Genomic DNA, 18,467 nt, shown 5'->3' with positions numbered 1-18,467 from the left:
CGCCCGAGCCATGCTGTGTGCCCAGGTCTCTGTCCCACAGAAGAGACTGGGAGATGAGAGGGGAGAAGAGATTAGACCCCCTGAAGTGACGGTTGGTGCAAGTATAAAAGCAGTATCGCGTGACACCATAAAGACCTGAAGGGCCCTTAAACACAACAGATCGAAAAAACCAAAGGAGCAACTCTCCCTCAGATCCTGAAACGAGTGGAGGCTGTTGTCATTAAAGATGCCCCCGAGTACGAACGTCTCCCACAGACCAGCGTGTGGAAAGGGCAGAGGACTACAAGGGATTCGATTGTTTCAAGCAGGAACTAACCCATCAGCAATGATTGGGTCCATTCTAAGGGATACTGCCCCAGCCTTGGCTCAATAACAACTTCCTCAGTTAGGCAAACTCCAGGCCCCAACTACGTCTGAAACACCTCCAACAAAGGAGGTTTTAGCATCTTAACCAGTCTTCTCAGAATTAGCCACAATCAGGCCAAGGTTGTTTACTTAACCCTTGGCTGTCAACTCCTGAAAATCCAATGAATTAGAACAATAATTCCAACAGAACGGACTGGCTCCTTGAGCCATGGTGGGAGCTGAATACAGGTTCTGGGAAATAAGAAGCGGGCTGACTTTTCAAGCGCAGACCATGCAGTCCTGCCTGATCTCCCGCAGAGCCTCCACAAGCCCGGAGAGAAGTCAAGAACATTTTGATATCTGAGTGAAACACAAGGACTGCAACTAAACAGCAACAGGGTGGAAGTGCAGGCGTTTTGAGGCTATGGCATTCCAGGGACTGATTTTGACCAGCTGCCTCTTCACTTATTCTTACAAAACTGAGCTAAAAACGCGAGTGAAACAGGAGAGTGCTATTGATACAGTGAATGTGACCACGCGTGTACTGTGAGTGTTGTACAGTGTGTGCATCATTCTTTTCAAGCAGTGTTCAAAACTGAAATGTCCGAGAACTGCTCACAGATCCATACTGATGTTCCAAGTGATTTAGATACAGAGAAGGTATTTGAACAAAGCACTGCATTATAAATTGCATTACAACTGCTCTCCAGCACATTCTGAATAAAAACCAACAAACCAGATGACAAAATCACAGATCCTGACAAGCGAAGAAATTTAATAATACACTGACAGGCCTTTAAGGCTTGGCTTGATAGAATTCTTAGATCGTTAACTTTAGTGTCAACCTATTTTATTAAAGGAGCAGATTCATTTATTCTACTGCATCGTAGCTCCCATGTCCAAAAGTGCAAAATTAGACCAATGGCCTCCTCTTGACTACAATGTGTCTTATATCCTTATATTAGGAATGGGTGGCATGTCCGTTCTCACGATCTATGAACTCCCATTAGGAGTCAGTCTACCTGTACATGCTGGGCGGGAATCAAGAGGTCCAGAAATATCCTGAGGTCCGAGATACAGCAGGGTTTGTCTCCAAATTTCACAAAGTACTGGAACATGAGCTCCAAAGGATCTCCTGGGGGGAAAGACAGCCAACAATGCAGCTTCAGTCATGCAGACGCTTCAGTTGACCGATAATGTTTCATCGGTCAAAACGAAGAAAAATCGCAGGCTCCATTAAACAGTTCAAATTAAGAACGAGCTCACAACTCTGACCTCGTCTCAATACCTTAAAGAGAGAAAACAAACTTGCCTTACTATATGAGGAGACGTCATTCATTGGGTTCGCTGAATTCATAAACGAGATTTCTATGTCAGCGAGCTTTAAATCAAAACCTTTCTTTTACCGCCTTTTAAAAATTTTTAAGCTCATTAAACTAGCCTTGCATCACATGCACATGTGCAAACAATACAACAACCAAACACAACGCTGGTGTTCTCATACTGATCTCAGCTTGATTAGTCAGACGCTGCCGTCATTAAAAAGATGTGAGAAATGCTGACAGGGAGCTACACTACAAAACCATTAAAATGTAGGATGTCAGGGTACAAGTTTAACACCCCTGTTTAATGTGAAATTGTCCTGAACCTCTTTCTTAGATGAGTAAACAGCGTTAGTTACATTTCAGTGATTTGCATTCCTGTTTTTTTTTCTTGTTTGCTGCCCCACAAATGACAAGAATTATTTTCTTTTCCTTTCATCCTCTGGCATATCCCTCCCTCCGGAATTCCACACTTGTGGAATAAACTATCTATCTTTTTAAACGCAACTATCAACTCAGTCAGCTCTTCAGATCAGCTTCTGCTGGGGCTCACGACTGCAGCCCTTCCGAGCACAGGAGGCACCTGCTAGGGGTTACAGGAGCCACGTCTGCGTGCGCCCCTTGCGTCAGCTGAAAAGGATGCTGGGAAGCTGCTGCTTCTACAGGAAGTGCCACCACTCAACAGAAACACTACTAACCCAACAAACCCCCTCGTAGCCGAGTCATTTATACTGCACAGAAATGAAACACACCTGCACTGGGGAACAAGACAGGACTGGCGGCATATCTGAAACTGCGGCATAACCAGGCCCGTTTCATGGAGGTGGCACTGCTATATATAACCACTGTCTGTACACAGCTATGTAAAACTCTGCAGAACCCTACTGCCGAGAAGGAAAAAGCAGGAGTGAAACGATGGCATGATGGCGATGCTGCTCCCTGAGGACGCGGCTACCTAGCTGGGTCTCCTCCGGGTCGGCCCTCTGCCGCAGCCGGCGGATCAGCTCCAGCCGGGCCAGGAACGGGCCGCGCCGCTGCCGTGCCCCCTGCGCCTCCTCGGCGTGGATCCGGTCCTCCACGAAGCGGATCGCCTGCGCCACCGACGACTCCACCTCCCCCTCCGCCGAGCTGGGGCACGGGAGAGCCAGCGTTAGGGCCCCCGCGCCCGGCTTTCCCAACCCCCCTTCCTGAAGGACACGCATCGGCCGGCCAGCGCGCTTTGCTGTTACAGGGGGCTGACCGCGATACCCCGCAGCACGAGCTATCAGCTTGATCCTTCTACTGCCTCTAACACTTGAGCTTTGCCGCTGCTGATGTCGTTTAGGAGTTGTAGGATTTTCAGACAGCGCAGCACATTAGGTTTCTGTCTTGCAGATTAATACTAACCAGGCCAGAATGATCGCGGCTTCTGCGATCTCGAGCAGGCGTGGGGGAACAAGGATGGGGAGGGACCCCAGCAACACAAGTCCCCACTTGTAGAGCTGGGCAGACCAAATGGGCAAACAGGCTCTCCCTCAAGGTACAACAGCACTGTCTGCAGTGTTTGAGTGTGGGACTTACACCAAAAGGCTTGCCCCTTCTGCTATATCACCCACAAACATTATATTAAATATATGAATATTTTCACCTTTTTCATTTTTAGGCAAAATGCATGTGCATTGCATGGTGTGCAATTAATATCCCTTAAAGGCTTCTGGAGATTTTTCCAGTATCTTTACTTTACAGCATTAGACAGTAAGATCTTCGGAAACGCTACTCACTGATCTCCCACTTCAGGCGGCGACCAGGACTCGTCAATGACGTGGAAGAGAGAATCGAAGAACGAAAGGTAGAACTGCCAGTCGTCTGGGCTGAAAGAGGAAGGGCAACAGGCTGTTGCAGCGGTCTGCTTCCAGCGATAAGACTAGGGGGAAACGTTTGCATGCTGTGGTGGAAATGTGGAGCAAGTGCACTGATCCAAACTCGCCGCGTTACAGGGAAGGACAGAGAAGAGTTAGGACCGCTACAGATGTCGAAGAGCCAGACACGTTCCACCAGTAACGACCAACTGGCACCAGACCATCTTTCTAAAGTCTACAGGACGTATGAACTGTTAAACCAGTTAAGGTGCTTGTTCCCGGTACAGTCTGAGCGGTATGGTGTCATTGAACCAGCACTGTTTTAGTGAATGGCCAACTAACGTCATATCCGGAATACAAAGGAATATTCTGGCAGCTGCGTTGATGTTCTTAAAAAAAGGATGGAAAAAAAAATGACAGGGAGGTGGGATGTGAGAAAACTGCAGACCAAGACTTTTGCCTGAAAAGCAGAACATGAAGCGCGAGCTGTTAAATATTACAAGACCACCGGCTCTCCCAAACGAGGAGGTACGGTACAGATGAGCAACAGACTGCTAACTGCTGGAGCTGTTATGGTGCTGGTTCCCAACAGACCGAGCTGTGTGGCGTCAGGAGTTCAAACCTTGGCTGATTCCCAAAAGGATGGAACTCTAGAAACAAATTAACTCCTCAGTGAGGGAGTTACTACAACAGAGGTGCTCTTATTGTCGCTTCTGTTCAGATCGGCAGTGTTTAAATGGGTGATCTACTGAAGCCTCGATACAGGTTATACGGACACAAACAGGACACATTAAATGGCACACCAGAGTACCATACACTGCTAAAATGAAAGCAACAAACGTAAGCAAGCATGTGCATGAATGGACATGACAAAGCTTTGAGGAACTACTCCACACTATGCTCCACAAGTCTTCCGTGACTCAGCACTATGGCAAAATAGGCTAAAAATAACACCTGAAAGGACTGTTACTTTTCCACAGGCAAATATCCGGGTCCAAAACCAGCAGGCTGTCTGCAAAACCTGCAATTCAGAAAACGACGCCTGCTGTGTAAAGCTGCGGATTTGCCACATTCTATGTGAGGACGTTCCAGAAAAGGAATCCCCCAGCAGCTCCCACGATGTAGCCCGTCAATCTAACTGGAGTATCGGGGAGTGTTTGTGAACAGTGCCTTAGAACTTCCCAGCACTCATTTCAAGACACTTTCCAATAAGTGGCACACCTGACTAGCGTCCGAACCCAGCTAGTGAGCGAGCCTCTCCCTACCGTCATCTGCATGTGTTTGTATTGTGAGAGTGCTCTTACAACATCTTGACCACATGGGGATGGGGTGTGCTCATCATGGAGGCTGAACACAGAGGAGGGATTCAGGGTTAACTGAATACTATACGTTTGTAATGACTGTTGTTTCGTTAAGTTGATCAATGTTATTTTAATTAACTTAAAGCCAGTGCATTAATACTTGAATGATCATATAAGGTAGGGTTTTTATGTCTTTCAACCACACAGACTACGTACTGCATCACATTAAGCGACAGTAGAGGGCTGGACTTAGTTCTTTGTGAATTTGGCTATTCCAGACAGCTCTCTGCACTGAACCCCCGCGAATGTCAGGACCCTACTATACGCTGCAAGTGAAACTATGCGAGTCTTCTACTTCTGTGCCAAAACACTTTTTCGGATGTGCGTGGGGCAGCGAGTGTGGCTCACTTGTTCAGGAGCAGCTTCCGGGAGAGGGCGTTGCACTCCGGCCAGCGATCCAGCTTCCTGTAGAGAGACATGCACTTGCTCTCTCGGCTCTGCAGCTCGCTCGTCAGCTTCTCTGGAAGACAGCGGGAGCAGGAGTTACAACGCCGCAGACACGCTCAACTCAACTGCCAGAGCTCCACCACCGCCCCCATGAACAGAACTCAAAGCAGCGGCAGTGCCTTCACTCTGGCCGCCAGTCCAGGGGCCCCCGTTATAAGTGTCCCTACAACATGGCGTTTCACACCGACATCGTTGATGAATTGAGGAACTTGATGGAAAAATTCAACTCATTTCCAGCATTTGTCAAGGCCCCGGAAGCCAGCAGGGTAAGTGGTTCTGATTTTTTTTTGTTTAATTTGGAAATGAAATATATTGTAAAGAGCAGAATCTAACATTAAAAATTATTCTTGTAGACAAAGCTGTTGCACGTGATTTAGATTAGGAGACGTTACGCCCGGATAGCAGAGTTCTTACCACCATGCACTGTGGCACAGATCCAACCAGTGGATCGCTAACAGAGACTAGTGATCAGGAAGGGCCATATATCGTCACATTTCGTGGGAAGTCACATGCAAGTTTGAGACTACATGGAGACTTACAGTACTTGCACAAAGCTCACGGTTTTGTGCTCAATTCAAAATTTGTAAATTATTGTCAAACGAATTGATTTTGCTACCGAGATTTAAGAACCAGTCTGAGACACGGGGACCGCAGCTCCCCTTTAGGTACAGGCCTGCCCCCTGCTCTACTGTGATTCACAGCACATGGCTGTGAAGTCAGCCCCCAGCTCAGTGCTCAGTCCTCACCTCCCAGCTGCCCCCTCACCACCTCCAGGGCCTCCACATACTTGCCCAGTCTCTCCAGGATCATGAAGTACAGCTGGACCTGCGCATAAGAACACAAGAAAGGTTAGAAACGAGGCTGTCTGGCCCATCTAGCCTGTTTGATAGCTAGTAGCTTATTAACCCAAGTATTTCATCCAGCTGTTTCTAGAAGAAAGGTAGGTATTGGCTTCAACAGCATGGCTGGACAGCTTGTTCTATACTCCCATAACCCTTTGTGTAAAGAAAGGCTGCCTGTCCTCAGATTTTTAAAAAAGCAAGTCAGCTGACCGCACTGGCTGTTATGCGGCTGGAACACAGATAATACAGCTGCAATTGGCAAACATTAATCAATTAAGAGGATTTACTGCCATAACTCCTCCTCGATCACGCTCACTGTCAGGGCAAACTTGAGGGATCCACAGTGCTTAAAAGGAACATCGGCACCCCCTACTGGAGCAGTGAAGAATCTCTGACTGACATCAATTCTATTCCCCAGAGTCCATACAATTCAAGCCAGTCCCACCACTGGCTAAAAGTGTACCACTGCATGAGGAGTCAAAGTCACTGGATAAGGCAATCCAGTCACAACATGTTCTTAACATCTTCTCAGGAAGCTAGTAAAAGTCTTTTCAATCCCAACCAATGTGAAAGCTATTCTCTGCCCACACTGGGACTGCGAGAAAGACAGGTGTAAACCTGGTACCCAAGTACTGCTTGGCTGGATCATCTACAGCTCCCCACAGAAATGTTGTGGCTGGACCCGAGACAAGCACTTCATGCTACTAAAGCCTCAAATGTCACTGGGTTACAGCAGTTTGGCATGGAGAAAAGGGCCAGAACTCCTACACAGTGATGCAAGAGAAATACAGGAAGCATTTGTTTGTGGGTATTGAAGCTCAATGTGCTGCAACAAGTCACTGAATCTAAGGGAGCGTTAACCTCTTCACACAGGGACACTGGATGTTGGATAACTCAGTTTACTAAATAAATTAAATAAGCTTGAAAGTTTGGCGTTACTTGTTCACTCAGACTTCTTTTACATACCAATATGAACCACCTGAAGCTCTAATAACATTCCCTGGGTAGAATATGCATGATTTCAGATAATCTTAAAGGAGGTGCACACTTTTACACAGAACTGGATGTGTGAAGGTCTGTCTCCTGAACTCAGGTGGCCCTTCGATGTCTTTCGAAGTGTGACTCGCTCTTTCTCCCTCAGGCGCAACGCAGGGACTCACCTCAGCCTCGGCCTCTATCTTCTCCTCCTTCACCATCTTCTCCACCATCCTCTCCGCCAGCGGCAGGAACATGGTCTTGGACAGCTTCTCGTCCTCCGCTGAGATGGCCTGGCAGAGCAACCGAGAGTGCAGGTAAGACGCAAAACCGAGTCCCTGTCAGTATCCGCCTGCGACAAAAATGACCTGGAAACTGTGTAGACTTTGCTTCATGTCATCTGTGCAGTCTTCTAAAATAAAATCTTAACTAATTAAATAAAAACCAGGAGAGACAAAATGAAGAGAACCAGCTTCATTTCCTCTACAAAGCAGAATCACTATCCACTAATCAATATGATTCACTGAAACGATGTGTTTTACAAAAGACACAGTAGTTCAGATTTCAGGAGTGCTGGAATATTCACTAATGACACTGAAAGCTCATGAGGCCAGGATTTAGCCTGGCTGACAAGTCTGCCTATTCCGGGTCACTGTGTGTCATCACTTGGGAAATCCTGGTCACAGCTAGCTGACACAGCCCAGGCCCCAGCTGGAGATGTGCAGATTACAGGGCTCACTCACCACTCCAAGCAAGCTGCTCAATTGGCCGTGTGTCTAAGGAACTTGAATCTTTTTTTTCCTATGTTAACTTCAGTTTCAATTGAAATTTAAAAAAAGATTCATGCCAAGACACAATAACAACCAACCTGTTGTGAGAACTAGAAGAAATTCCAGTCCAATTAAGAGAAAAGTTACAAATACCATCTTGTTTGTTAGATAGTGATTCAAAGACCTTCAAAGTTGGGGGTCAGTTTCTACACCATGGTCACAGTCTGCTAGAGCCCAGTGTGTGAGCTCCAACACCATGGTCACAGTCTGCTAGAGCCCAGTGTGTGAGCTCCAACACCATGGTCAGTCTGTTAGTCTGCTAGAGCCCAGTGTGTGAGCTCCAACACCATGGTCAGTCTGTTAGTCTGCTAGAGCCCAGTGTGTGAGCTCCAACACCATGGTCAGTCTGTTAGTCTTCTAGAGCCCAGTGTGTGAGCTCACACACCATGGTCAGTCTGTTAGTCTTCTAGAGCCCAGTGTGGGAGCTCCAACACCATGGTCAGTCTGTTAGTCTTCTAGAGCCCAGTGTGTGAGCTCACACACCATGGTCAGTCTGTTAGTCTTCTAGAGCCCAGTGTGTGAGCTCCAACACCATGGTCAGTCTGTTAGTCTTCTAGAGCCCAGTGTGTGAGCTCCAACACCATGGTCAGTCTGTTAGTCTGCTAGAGCCCAGTGTGTGAGCTCCAACACCATGGTCAGTCTGTTAGTCTGCTAGAGCCCAGTGTGTGAGCTCCAACACCATGGTCAGTCTGTTAGTCTGCTAGAGCCCAGTGTGTGAGCTCCAACACCATGGTCAGTCTGTTAGTCTGCTAGAGCCCAGTGTGTGAGCTCCAACACCATGGTCAGTCTGTTAGTCTGCTAGAGCCCAGTTTGTCAGCTCCAACACGATGAGGTCATTTTTTCAAATATCTACAACTTTACTTTAACTTTGAGAATTACACAATCTCCGAAGTGAGAAACCTTATATTTTTTTAATCTGCAACCAAGACAACTGCACACTTACCTGCATCACCAAGCTCATCACAGACCAGAAGTAGTAGGGATTTTTGGGAACAATTTTATAAAGTGCCATTCCAGCCTGAGAAAAAATAAGATGTACGATTAGAGCATAAAACACATGGAAAAAGTCCCCTTTTGCAACTGGATACAGCTGATAGAACAATATCAAGGCCAGGGTATATATTAATTTATTTTAAAATTTTGAGTGCTTCTAGTGCTCAAAAATATCTGCATCTTCTATTGTAAGACTATGCAAATAAATAATGATGTAGGTCTGCTGTCTAAGCTGTCTGCTGTCGATTTCTTCTTCAATGCACACAGGAGTGAAATACTCATTTAGTTTGTCAGTGACTCCCATTTCATTGTCAAGTTCCCCGTTACTTTCCAGGATGTTTTACTTCACCCTTAAGAGTCCTTGTGGTGTTGGAGAACATTCAGAAATCCGTGTCCGAGATGTCCTGACTAACTGGTGAATAAGGATCCCATGGCCCTGTTCACAAGAGCAGGGCTTTAACTTCTCAGGGAGATGTAACTTCCTGTATCTCCAGCAGATCGCTGTGCAGCGCTGTGGCGCTGTGCTTCAGGGCTGGATGAAGGGGCTCCTTTCCTACATGCGCAGCACTGTGACGTCCTTTTCGTCGAGAAGCTCTGAGCGAAAGCAATTCTTTCTCGTCCGTGAAACCGTATTCAGATAGGACCGGCTGTATCCATGTGACGAGGACTGGAGACACGCACGTGGCTCCTTGGTCTGGGCAGGGACGAGAGCAAACTCACCTGCTGCATCTTCTTGTACTCCCCGACCCGCGCATAGGCCATGAACAGGTGGGAGTGGTACTCCTCGCTGCTGGGCACCTTCTTCACCGCGGCCTCGTACAGCTTGGTCACCAGCTCCGCTGCAAGAGGAAAACGCCATCCTGGGACACGTTCCACCAAGAAATATGCCACCAACAGTGAGGAAAGATGTATATAATATACAGCTGTGAGACAAAGAGCATGTGAACGCTCTGGCATCATCTCTATTCCTCTACGAGTGGCACCTGAAGTGTGATCTGATCTTCATCCGAGTCATAATATTAGATAAACGCAATCTGATTAAGCAGACCACACCCAAACAACTGTACTTTTTCGTGTCTATATTGAACACATTGTTCAAACATTCACTGTCTATGCTGGAAAAAGTATCTGAACCTTTAGATTTGGTAACTGGTAGAACCTCTTTTAGCAGCAATGAGCTTAACCCAATGTTTCCTGCAGCTGCTGATCCGTCCTGCACTTTGGTTTAGAGATACTCTGGCCCATTCCTCTTGATACAACTCCTTCAATTCATTGATATTTTTGGGAGAAAGCATTCACAAACTTTTTCTTACCAGTGTATATAATGTATACAGCCACTGGATGCAGCCACTTCCACTGACAGTCACCATTCTATAAAACTACAAAATGTCCCTTTTTAAATCACCTAACATAGCTAGTGTATTGTAATACATCAACTCACAAATGATCTAAAATGATCATGGTAATGGGTGTGTCTGCCTCTAGGTCTCCTAGCTGTCTCTGCTGATTACTTTTTCAACTCAATGCATGTTAATGAACTTTAATTGAAAATTCTGATCATCTAGGAACAACGCAGGAGGACACCCTAGACAGGACGCCAGTCCTTCACAGGGCAAAAGACAGGGCCACACCCTGGACAGGACGCCAGTCCTTCACAGGGCAAAAGACAGGGCCGCACCCTGGACAGGACGCCAGTCCTTCACAGGGCAAAAGACAGGGCTGCACCCTGGACAGGACGCCAGTCCTTCACAGGGCAAAAGACAGGGCCACACCCTGGACAGGACGCCAGTCCTTCACAGGGCAAAAGACAGGGCCACACCCTGGACAGGACGCCAGTCCTTCACAGGGCAAAAGACAGGGCCGCACCCTGGACAGGACGCCAGTCCTTCACAGGGCAAAAGACAGGGCCGCACCCTGGACAGGACGCCAGTCCTTCACAGGATGAGCTCATTCTGTGTTCAGCTACAGTAACGGATGCAATGACCGGGTGCAGTAGGGTCACTCACGCCTGTGCATCTCTCTGTACAGGATGGTCAGCGCTTGCAGGGAGTTGTCATCGGTGGGCTCGAGCACGGCGACTTCCTGCGCCAAAGTGAAGGCCTCATCCTGCCTGCCAGTGCGCTGTAAGCCGATTGCCTTCAGGACCTGGGGGAGAGTGTCCGTGCACACAGAGGCATGAGTGTCTTTTCAGCAGAAGAATGATGACCTGTTCAGCCTCGCTGTGTTGCCAGCAGCCCAACGATCCAGGAAATCTCATCACACAAGCTGTTTCCTATAGAATCCCACAAAGTCAACAGGTTCAACAGGGCCACATGGACGTATGGCCAGCAGCCATATCACCCTGCAGCTCACAGCTGGCAGCCCACTGAAGCCCAGCAGGTGTGAGTCAGTACTTGTATAGGAGACCTCCTGAGAAAAAAAGGTTGTAGCTAGAAGAGGTGTTAGTGGGGCCAGCAGGGGGCGCTCACTCTGTGGTCTGTGTGGGTCCTAATGCCCCAGTATAGCGATGGGGACACTATACTGTAAAAAGGCGCCGTCCTTCAGATGAGACGTAAAACCGAGGTCCTGACTCTCTGTGGTCATTAAAAATCCCAGGTCGTTTCACGAAAAGAGTAGGGGTGTAACCCCGGCGTCCTGGCCAAATTTCCCATTGGCCCTTACCAATCATGGCCTCCTAATAATCCCCATCTCTGAATTGGCTTCATCACTCTGCTCTCCTCCCCACTGAGAGCTGGTGTGTGGGGAGTGTACTGGTGCACTATGGCTGCTGCTGCATTATCCAGGTGGGGGCTGCACACTGGTGGGGGTGGAGGGGATCCCCGTTACCTGTGAAGTGCTTTGAGTGGAGTGTCCAGAAAAGCACTGTATAAGTATAAGGAATTATTATTAATTATAATTATTATAATTATTATTATATGTGCAAGACGACACTGTCTGTTTGCCACCCTGAATGTTACTCAATGTATTTTTCTTATGTGTCCCCTGGGACGCCCTGGCGTACTCCTCTGAACACCAGAACCTAGCAGCCACCTGATCTTCTCCAGTCCAGGAAGAAGTGTTTCAGTTCGCTTCATCTGCCACAGGATGACCTTCTGTTCAGACCGCAAGTTAATCTAGGGCTCTCCGCCTCACTGCCTCGTTGGACAATAATCTCTCTAAGATCTGACAGGTACAATTAGAAAACATACAACAGAGATAACATCTCGATAGTGCAAACAGTACCAAGACAAACACATCATGAGTTTTCCTTGTACATCACATAAACTCCAACACCTCTCATATATCTGTTCAGAAGCCCTACATTTATCACAGAGCAGTCAAACTGGGAGGATTTACAGTTTTAGGGCAGAATATAGCTGTGCTCTGTACACTGGGAAGGAAGTGAACCAAAAATTCTTTACCTCTCCAGAAAAATGATAGGATACAAATCACACTGCACTATCAAAACAGGAATCACATGTCTTTCGCATCTGAAGGGTATTCACACGGTTACTACTCTGACACGCATCGGACGTGTTGGAGCTGTGGGCCGGTTGTCTGATCCTGGCAAACCTCAGGAAAGTCTTTCCTGGGACAGCTGGAGAAAGAGCACAGCACATGGCTCAACGCTCCACCATGCCCAGTGCTGCTGGTGTCAACCGGAGTGAGAGGTCGAGAAAGAGGATTCTGCCACATCACAGACAGATATTACAGCAGTGACAAAACTCAAGCACAAAATGGAGCCAACTCAAACTCCATACGCCAGCTAGCTCATGTGTATCACAGATGTTTTTAGCACACGTGAATGATGGAAGGCTGGTATTTCACGATAGATGCCCATCTTTATAGAGCACACGTGCGCGGAGGTCTGTTCACCCACCTTGGCGCAGTGAAGGTCCTTGTGCTTCTTCAGCAGTTTGTCGGCCTGCTGGATCGCCATCTTGTTATTGCCATTATCCAGGTAATCTGAAAGGAAAGCACATGATGTCAGCAACGACACCACTTTCTGGGCAAGTCCTAGAGCCAGCCTAACAAAACACCCCAACGTGAAACACCTTAGTAGTTAAACATGGGCATTATGCTTACAATAGTGATTTAAACTGTTCATCTCTAGGAATGCTCCAGTAACAGATGAAGAAATATTTTCACCTCAGTTTATTCTATGAGCCTTCTTGTCAGCGTACAAGACAAAACACAAGGTTCCCCGACTGCTGCCTCAGTCAAAAGCATCAAAGCTTTCATCTGAAATCTGAACGTACTCCAAACCCGAGGGGTCCAAGGAGTCCCAATGGAGACCCAAGCAATGGCAAAGTATTTCAGCATTTTGTTCACCTGCATATTCTTCGCTGTTGAAAAGACCACAAGCAGACTTCCAAATGAGCACTTATTAAATAGAGCACAATCTGAAATTCCAAAAAGAGCTGATAACCCTGAAAAAAACACAACAGCCATCATTCCAGATGCCAGTGTACAAAGTAAACGAAAGTGTTCTCTCTCTGGTGACAGTCGGGATGGGAGCAAAGCCAGTACAGCCGACACCACTCTTTCAAACTGATTTCCCCCAACCCACAGGAGGCCTGGCGTGGACAGAACTGACAAGCGAGACTGAACATGCCATGTGGACAAACAAAACATTTTGAGGATTTTAAGACAGCAGCTATGCAGGAACTGTGCTCAGTTGCCCCTGGCTTTCTTCCAGCACTGAACCGGACTGGGACTGAACAGAGGAGGACATGCTGAACACGTCTGGCATTATGTACCAGTGTGTAAGGGCGGCTCATGTCGGAATCTGGTGCATCAGACTTCAAATGATAAACGACGTATAACGGTCACAAATTAAAAAACAACAACTCATCCTTTCAGTCTCTGAAAGTGTGGCAGCTTCAGGCCCGCATGCTGTGGAATAATCTCGAAGGAAGGGTGTTTCCAAAATTCAGATGTGCAAAGGGAGTGAGACACCTGGTTGTCAAGCAGGACGGGTCCGATTCTTCCAGTGGTGTATCTGTTCTCAACATGGTGGTTGTCTTGTAAGCGATACCTTTCAGCCCTTTCTTGTCTTAAAAAGGTTCATTACATTTACACGGCAAATAATGTTTGTGTGTTCTGGGTTTTACGCCTAGTGTTCAGTTACTGCCGAATTATCACCTTATAGCACCCCCTCTGTACCTCACTCCTCGTTTCCACCTAGCTACCCCCCATCTCTACCCACATCTCCATTCCCCCCCCCCCTCCTGAACCTGCGCTGCCTCCCTCTTGCACACACCTGCACTCAGCTCCACAGCACAAACATTGTGTGTCGCTTGTTTCGGCTCTTTCAGCATGGAACTCACCTCTATTTGTCCCATCACTAGAAACAAAGCTACTCCTAAGTACAACATTAAAAGAGAAACTGAGGGTCAACAGTCTGTGCTGAAGTGCTGTTGAAGCTTATTAAATCAAATGAACTTTTCCTTTTTGCCCATTGTCACCTCTCTGCTCTTTCCTTGGCTCCATGCAAACGTCCACTCTCTGAACTGGGTCTGCCTTATAATAAGAGCAAGGTGTTAGAGAAGCCCTGTATTAAAGGTGTACTGTTTCAAATGTGGTCAGCACTGCTGCCTCACAGCGCTGGGGCCCTGGGGTCAGATCCAGACCTGGGGCGCTGTGTGCGTCTCCCTCGACCATGGCTAGAAAATAGACAGGCGGATGTGCAAGTGAAGGCACCAGGCCTGGACACAGCACAGCTGCCAGCGACTGCTGCCTTCCCAGCTTCCTTCCCGACTGAGTGATGCCTGCTAAATATATAATGGCCGACCTCTGCTTCGTGAACGTCTTTGTCGTCCCCTGTGGGGGACCGAGGGAATCCGGAGCCAAAGGCCTTGTTGTCACTTAACAGCAGCTGAAGGCCAGATTTAACAGCGCAGACACGGCTGACGACGTGCATCATCTCTCTGCTCATTTTGACTCTGCCGAATCGACTGTCCTGCTAATTCATACTAACAAATTGCTGCAGTTTATTAAAAATAAGACTTCTTCCCCCCCCTTTCATCACGGACTGTGGAGGTTTCACATCCCTGAGAGAAAAGTAAGGTTTCTCCATCACTGCAGCAAAAGAAAAGGAGACAATTCCAGGAACTTCTACAACTGCAGGATCAGAACTAGAGGCTTCCAAAATATATCCAGCCAAAAAACCCTTTAAAAACATAAAAACACAAACTCAAATGGATGTTATTTGGCAAAATAACAAATTTACGTCAAAACACTTGCTAACATGTCCCGGACTGTCAGTCTGATAAGATCTGCAGGTGTTTTGTTACTCAGCCACCGGCTAGAATGATGATACACCTGCTTTCTCCCTTCTCATGTACAACACAAGCAGCATATAGCCAACGGCAGGAAAAACCATCTCATCGGCAGGAGATACAGGACTGAAATAAGACTGCGCTGGCCAAAATCCAGACGGGCCCCAAAAAAAACCAGTGAGATCGGACTGTAAAACAAACTCAAGACGCAGAAGAAAGAACTGCCAAGGATGCCAAGACAAAGACACCTGTGTGTTTCTGAAAGGAGGGACGGGAGACCTGTGCGTCGCTGGAGCCCTTCAGCGTGACACCGCAGAGCATGCTCCCCAGACCGAGGGCTCCCGCGCAAGCAGGACAAAGGTACACGTCTAGTCTCAATGTGTGGATAGCAGGGTGGGCAGATATATGTCAGGAATCTCTTTCCCCTTATTTATTACCTCCTTTTTCTCCATCCAATACAGGGTCGCAGGGTCGCCAGAGCCTATTCCAGCAAGCAACAGGCTAAAGGCAGGGTACACCCTGGACAGGACGCCAGTCTATCACAGGGCAGACACAAGGCCAATACAAACACACACATACATAGGTCCATTTTCCCAGAATACCAATTAATCTACCAGCATGTCTCTGGACTGTGGGAGGAAACCAGAGCGCCCAGTGGAAACCTAAATGAACATGGGGAGAACATACAAACTCCACCCAGACAGCACCCCAGGAGCTGCCGCACTGAGCCGCCCAGCGAGACAAGACAAACCAGATCCTCAGTGAGGGAGCAGAGGATTTCAGCACAACGCAATGGGGCACTCAGGTACCCTGCGGGACGGGACACCTCCTCCCAGCTTCTGCTGATGAGAACCCATCAATAACGTGCCAGTCTGATCCCTCAACCCCCACCAGCTGTGGCTGCAACCAGCTAGGGACTCTGGCGCGGAGCGGCACTGGGCCGGGCCTGGGTCGTGGGACTAGCGGACTGGGGCGGAGCTGCCCCGGGACCGGGGAGGGGGGACCTCAAGGAATAACGGACTTGATAGATGTATACAATTACAGGAATAAATAACTTTAATGGGAATCTGTGACTGATTCCGGAGGAAACCCACTTGACCAGCTTGCAACAGGAAAACTGAAGGTCAGTAAGAGAGCCAGAGGAGGGAATCAGTGCGATAGCTGCTCAGCGGCACCGACGATAAGCGACGTCGAGTGAAAACACATTCCTGAAGATTTCTGGCCCGGCGTGTCCACACACACTGATCGTGCCCAGCTGAGAAGAAGGTCGGAATATATCCGAGAGAATCAACACAAGCAGGAAAGCTTACAGAGGCACAGAAACAGACATTCGTTACACGTAGCGGAGCTCTAATTCTTTCCCTCACATTTTGCACTGGGGTGGACGGTGGGATTTGGTGACACAAGTGCTGTTTTTGTGCTTTGACAGCTCACGTTAACCAGTCAAAGAAAAAGGACCCACACAAAAACTGGAAATTATTTCAGTGACAGTATCTCACACTAGAAAACGGGACGGTGTGCGGTCCCATTTCCTACACACGATCCACAATATCAGACATCACACTTCCAGTTGTTAAATACCGCCACCAAAGTTTCTGTCAAAGGAGACCAACCGTTCTGCGCACCACAGGAATTCAGTCTCAGCTATGGAAAGCTAGCTGACAGTCTTCGAGGTATTTCAAAGTGTGGTTCGTGTTTCTAACCTAACTACAAAACAGCGGTTGAGGACTTGTATGGTGGTCACGTCCGACCTCGAGAGGCAGATGAGAAACGTTCATCTCATCGATGTGTTTGCTGTCCAGCAGCGCGCCCCGCGTCAAACACCATTTCATCACGTTTGAACACGGGCTCTTCGGAGACTGCTAAACGTGTAATAAATCTGCACCGCCAAATCTCCACAGCGTCGCTTAGGATCGCTATCAGGAAAGACTACACGGATTCAAATGAATACTTTTCGTCACAGCGCTTCACGATGGCACCTGTGACCTCAGAGGCCTTTGCAAAGTCAGATCGCTCGCAACGAACGACGAGAAACGATGCGCAAAGGTAAACCGAGCTCAGAGCCGGCAGCTTTCACACGGCAGCGCCGCTCCCAAGACGAACGTGTTGAAAACACAACTTCTGCACCCCACTCCGCGCCGGATTAGGACAATGGATCACTTGAAGTCAGGTCAAACACCACCAGGATCACTAGGCTGAAAGGAAGCGGCTTGAACCCATTCATAAAACAACGCCACCTCTAGCGAGCCGGCGATACAGTCAATGACATTAGAGGATTTACTCTGCACCACGTCCGGCAAACTCGTTCAGTCCCACACGGCTGAACCCCGAGTCAGCCTGGCCCGGCGTGAACAGCGAGCACGGCGCTACCCAACCACGCAATCCCCTCGCACCGGCCAACCCTTGCTCCCGGCTGAAAGCACCATGCACGAAGTCTCCACGACCGGCCCCGCACGTACAGCCGGGGGAAGGTGCGCTGTCATTCCGGCCAGCTACTACCCGACTCCGAGGCGCCGGCTGGCGGCCCGCAAGTGCTCTCGTCCCGCTTCGCCCGCACAGATCTGCCTCCGACAAGAGGCGCCGGAACCGGGACACGCAGAACCACCGCGGACCCCGGCTTCGCTGCTAGACTCTTATTTAGCAGCAGCGGCAAATCGTTACCGTAAATGGGTCTGAGCCTCCTGTCGTTAGGGTCCTGCACATGGCCCCTCGCCGCCATGATGGGGGAAATCGGAGGTCCGCTCGGCGCATGCGCGGCGCTGTCCCGGCCGGAAAGAATTAAAGAGCCAGCGTGCACGAGGAAAACAAGCCATCCGGTGCGCGGGGCTGGCGGCTCGCGAGCGGAGCCCTGTGGCCCGTGCCAGTGGGCAGGGGCGCGAGGCGCTTATTGACCGACACGGCTAGCTCGGTATGATGCACACATATATATATAAAGAAAGGCTTTCCATTTAAACGCTATTTCATTTAAATGCGGTTCTTACGTCGATTAAGATTGGTTGATTTAACTTTTTTTACGTTGCTTTTAAATGAATCAGATTGCGTACATTTAAAATGGGGATTTGTCTTGTGTGGTATAATGATAACATCTTACAAAAGACTCGAAAAGAGATATTTATGTGATAATGTCATGATACGACCCTGGTGTCCTGGCCAAATTTCCCCCTGGTCTTTACCCATCATGGCCTCCTAATAACCCCCCTCTCTGAACTGGCTCCATCACTCTGCTCTCCTCCCCACTGAGAGCTGGTGTGTAG

At 48.4% G+C, this 18,467-nt stretch overlaps 1 protein-coding gene across 1 annotated transcript in view; it reads right to left on the bottom strand.

Moving 5' to 3' along the window:
• Positions 1-17,984, bottom strand: part of naa25 (N-alpha-acetyltransferase 25, NatB auxiliary subunit) — a 35,126-nt gene extending 17,142 nt beyond the window's left edge. Inside the window, exons 1-11 of the mRNA XM_088936019.1 lie at positions 17,875-17,984; positions 12,813-12,898; positions 10,960-11,098; positions 9,674-9,792; positions 8,904-8,978; positions 7,316-7,423; positions 6,060-6,138; positions 5,215-5,326; positions 3,428-3,517; positions 2,623-2,795; positions 1,368-1,480 (exon numbers count right to left, since the gene is read on the bottom strand). Coding sequence (XP_088792145.1) covers positions 1,368-1,480; positions 2,623-2,795; positions 3,428-3,517; positions 5,215-5,326; positions 6,060-6,138; positions 7,316-7,423; positions 8,904-8,978; positions 9,674-9,792; positions 10,960-11,098; positions 12,813-12,898; positions 17,875-17,932 — 1,152 coding nt within the window. The 5' untranslated portion in view covers positions 17,933-17,984. The remainder of the gene's footprint in view (positions 1-1,367; positions 1,481-2,622; positions 2,796-3,427; positions 3,518-5,214; positions 5,327-6,059; positions 6,139-7,315; positions 7,424-8,903; positions 8,979-9,673; positions 9,793-10,959; positions 11,099-12,812; positions 12,899-17,874) is intronic.
• Positions 17,985-18,467: the final 483 nt, after the last annotated feature.

The sequence above is a fragment of the Atractosteus spatula genome, chromosome 17 (genome assembly GCF_055471065.1).
Source record: "Atractosteus spatula isolate fAtrSpa1 chromosome 17, fAtrSpa1.hap1, whole genome shotgun sequence".
Classification (NCBI taxonomy): Eukaryota; Metazoa; Chordata; class Actinopteri; order Semionotiformes; family Lepisosteidae; genus Atractosteus; species Atractosteus spatula.
Note: the sequence above shows the minus strand (reverse complement) of the source record. Positions and strands in the feature narration are given on the sequence as shown.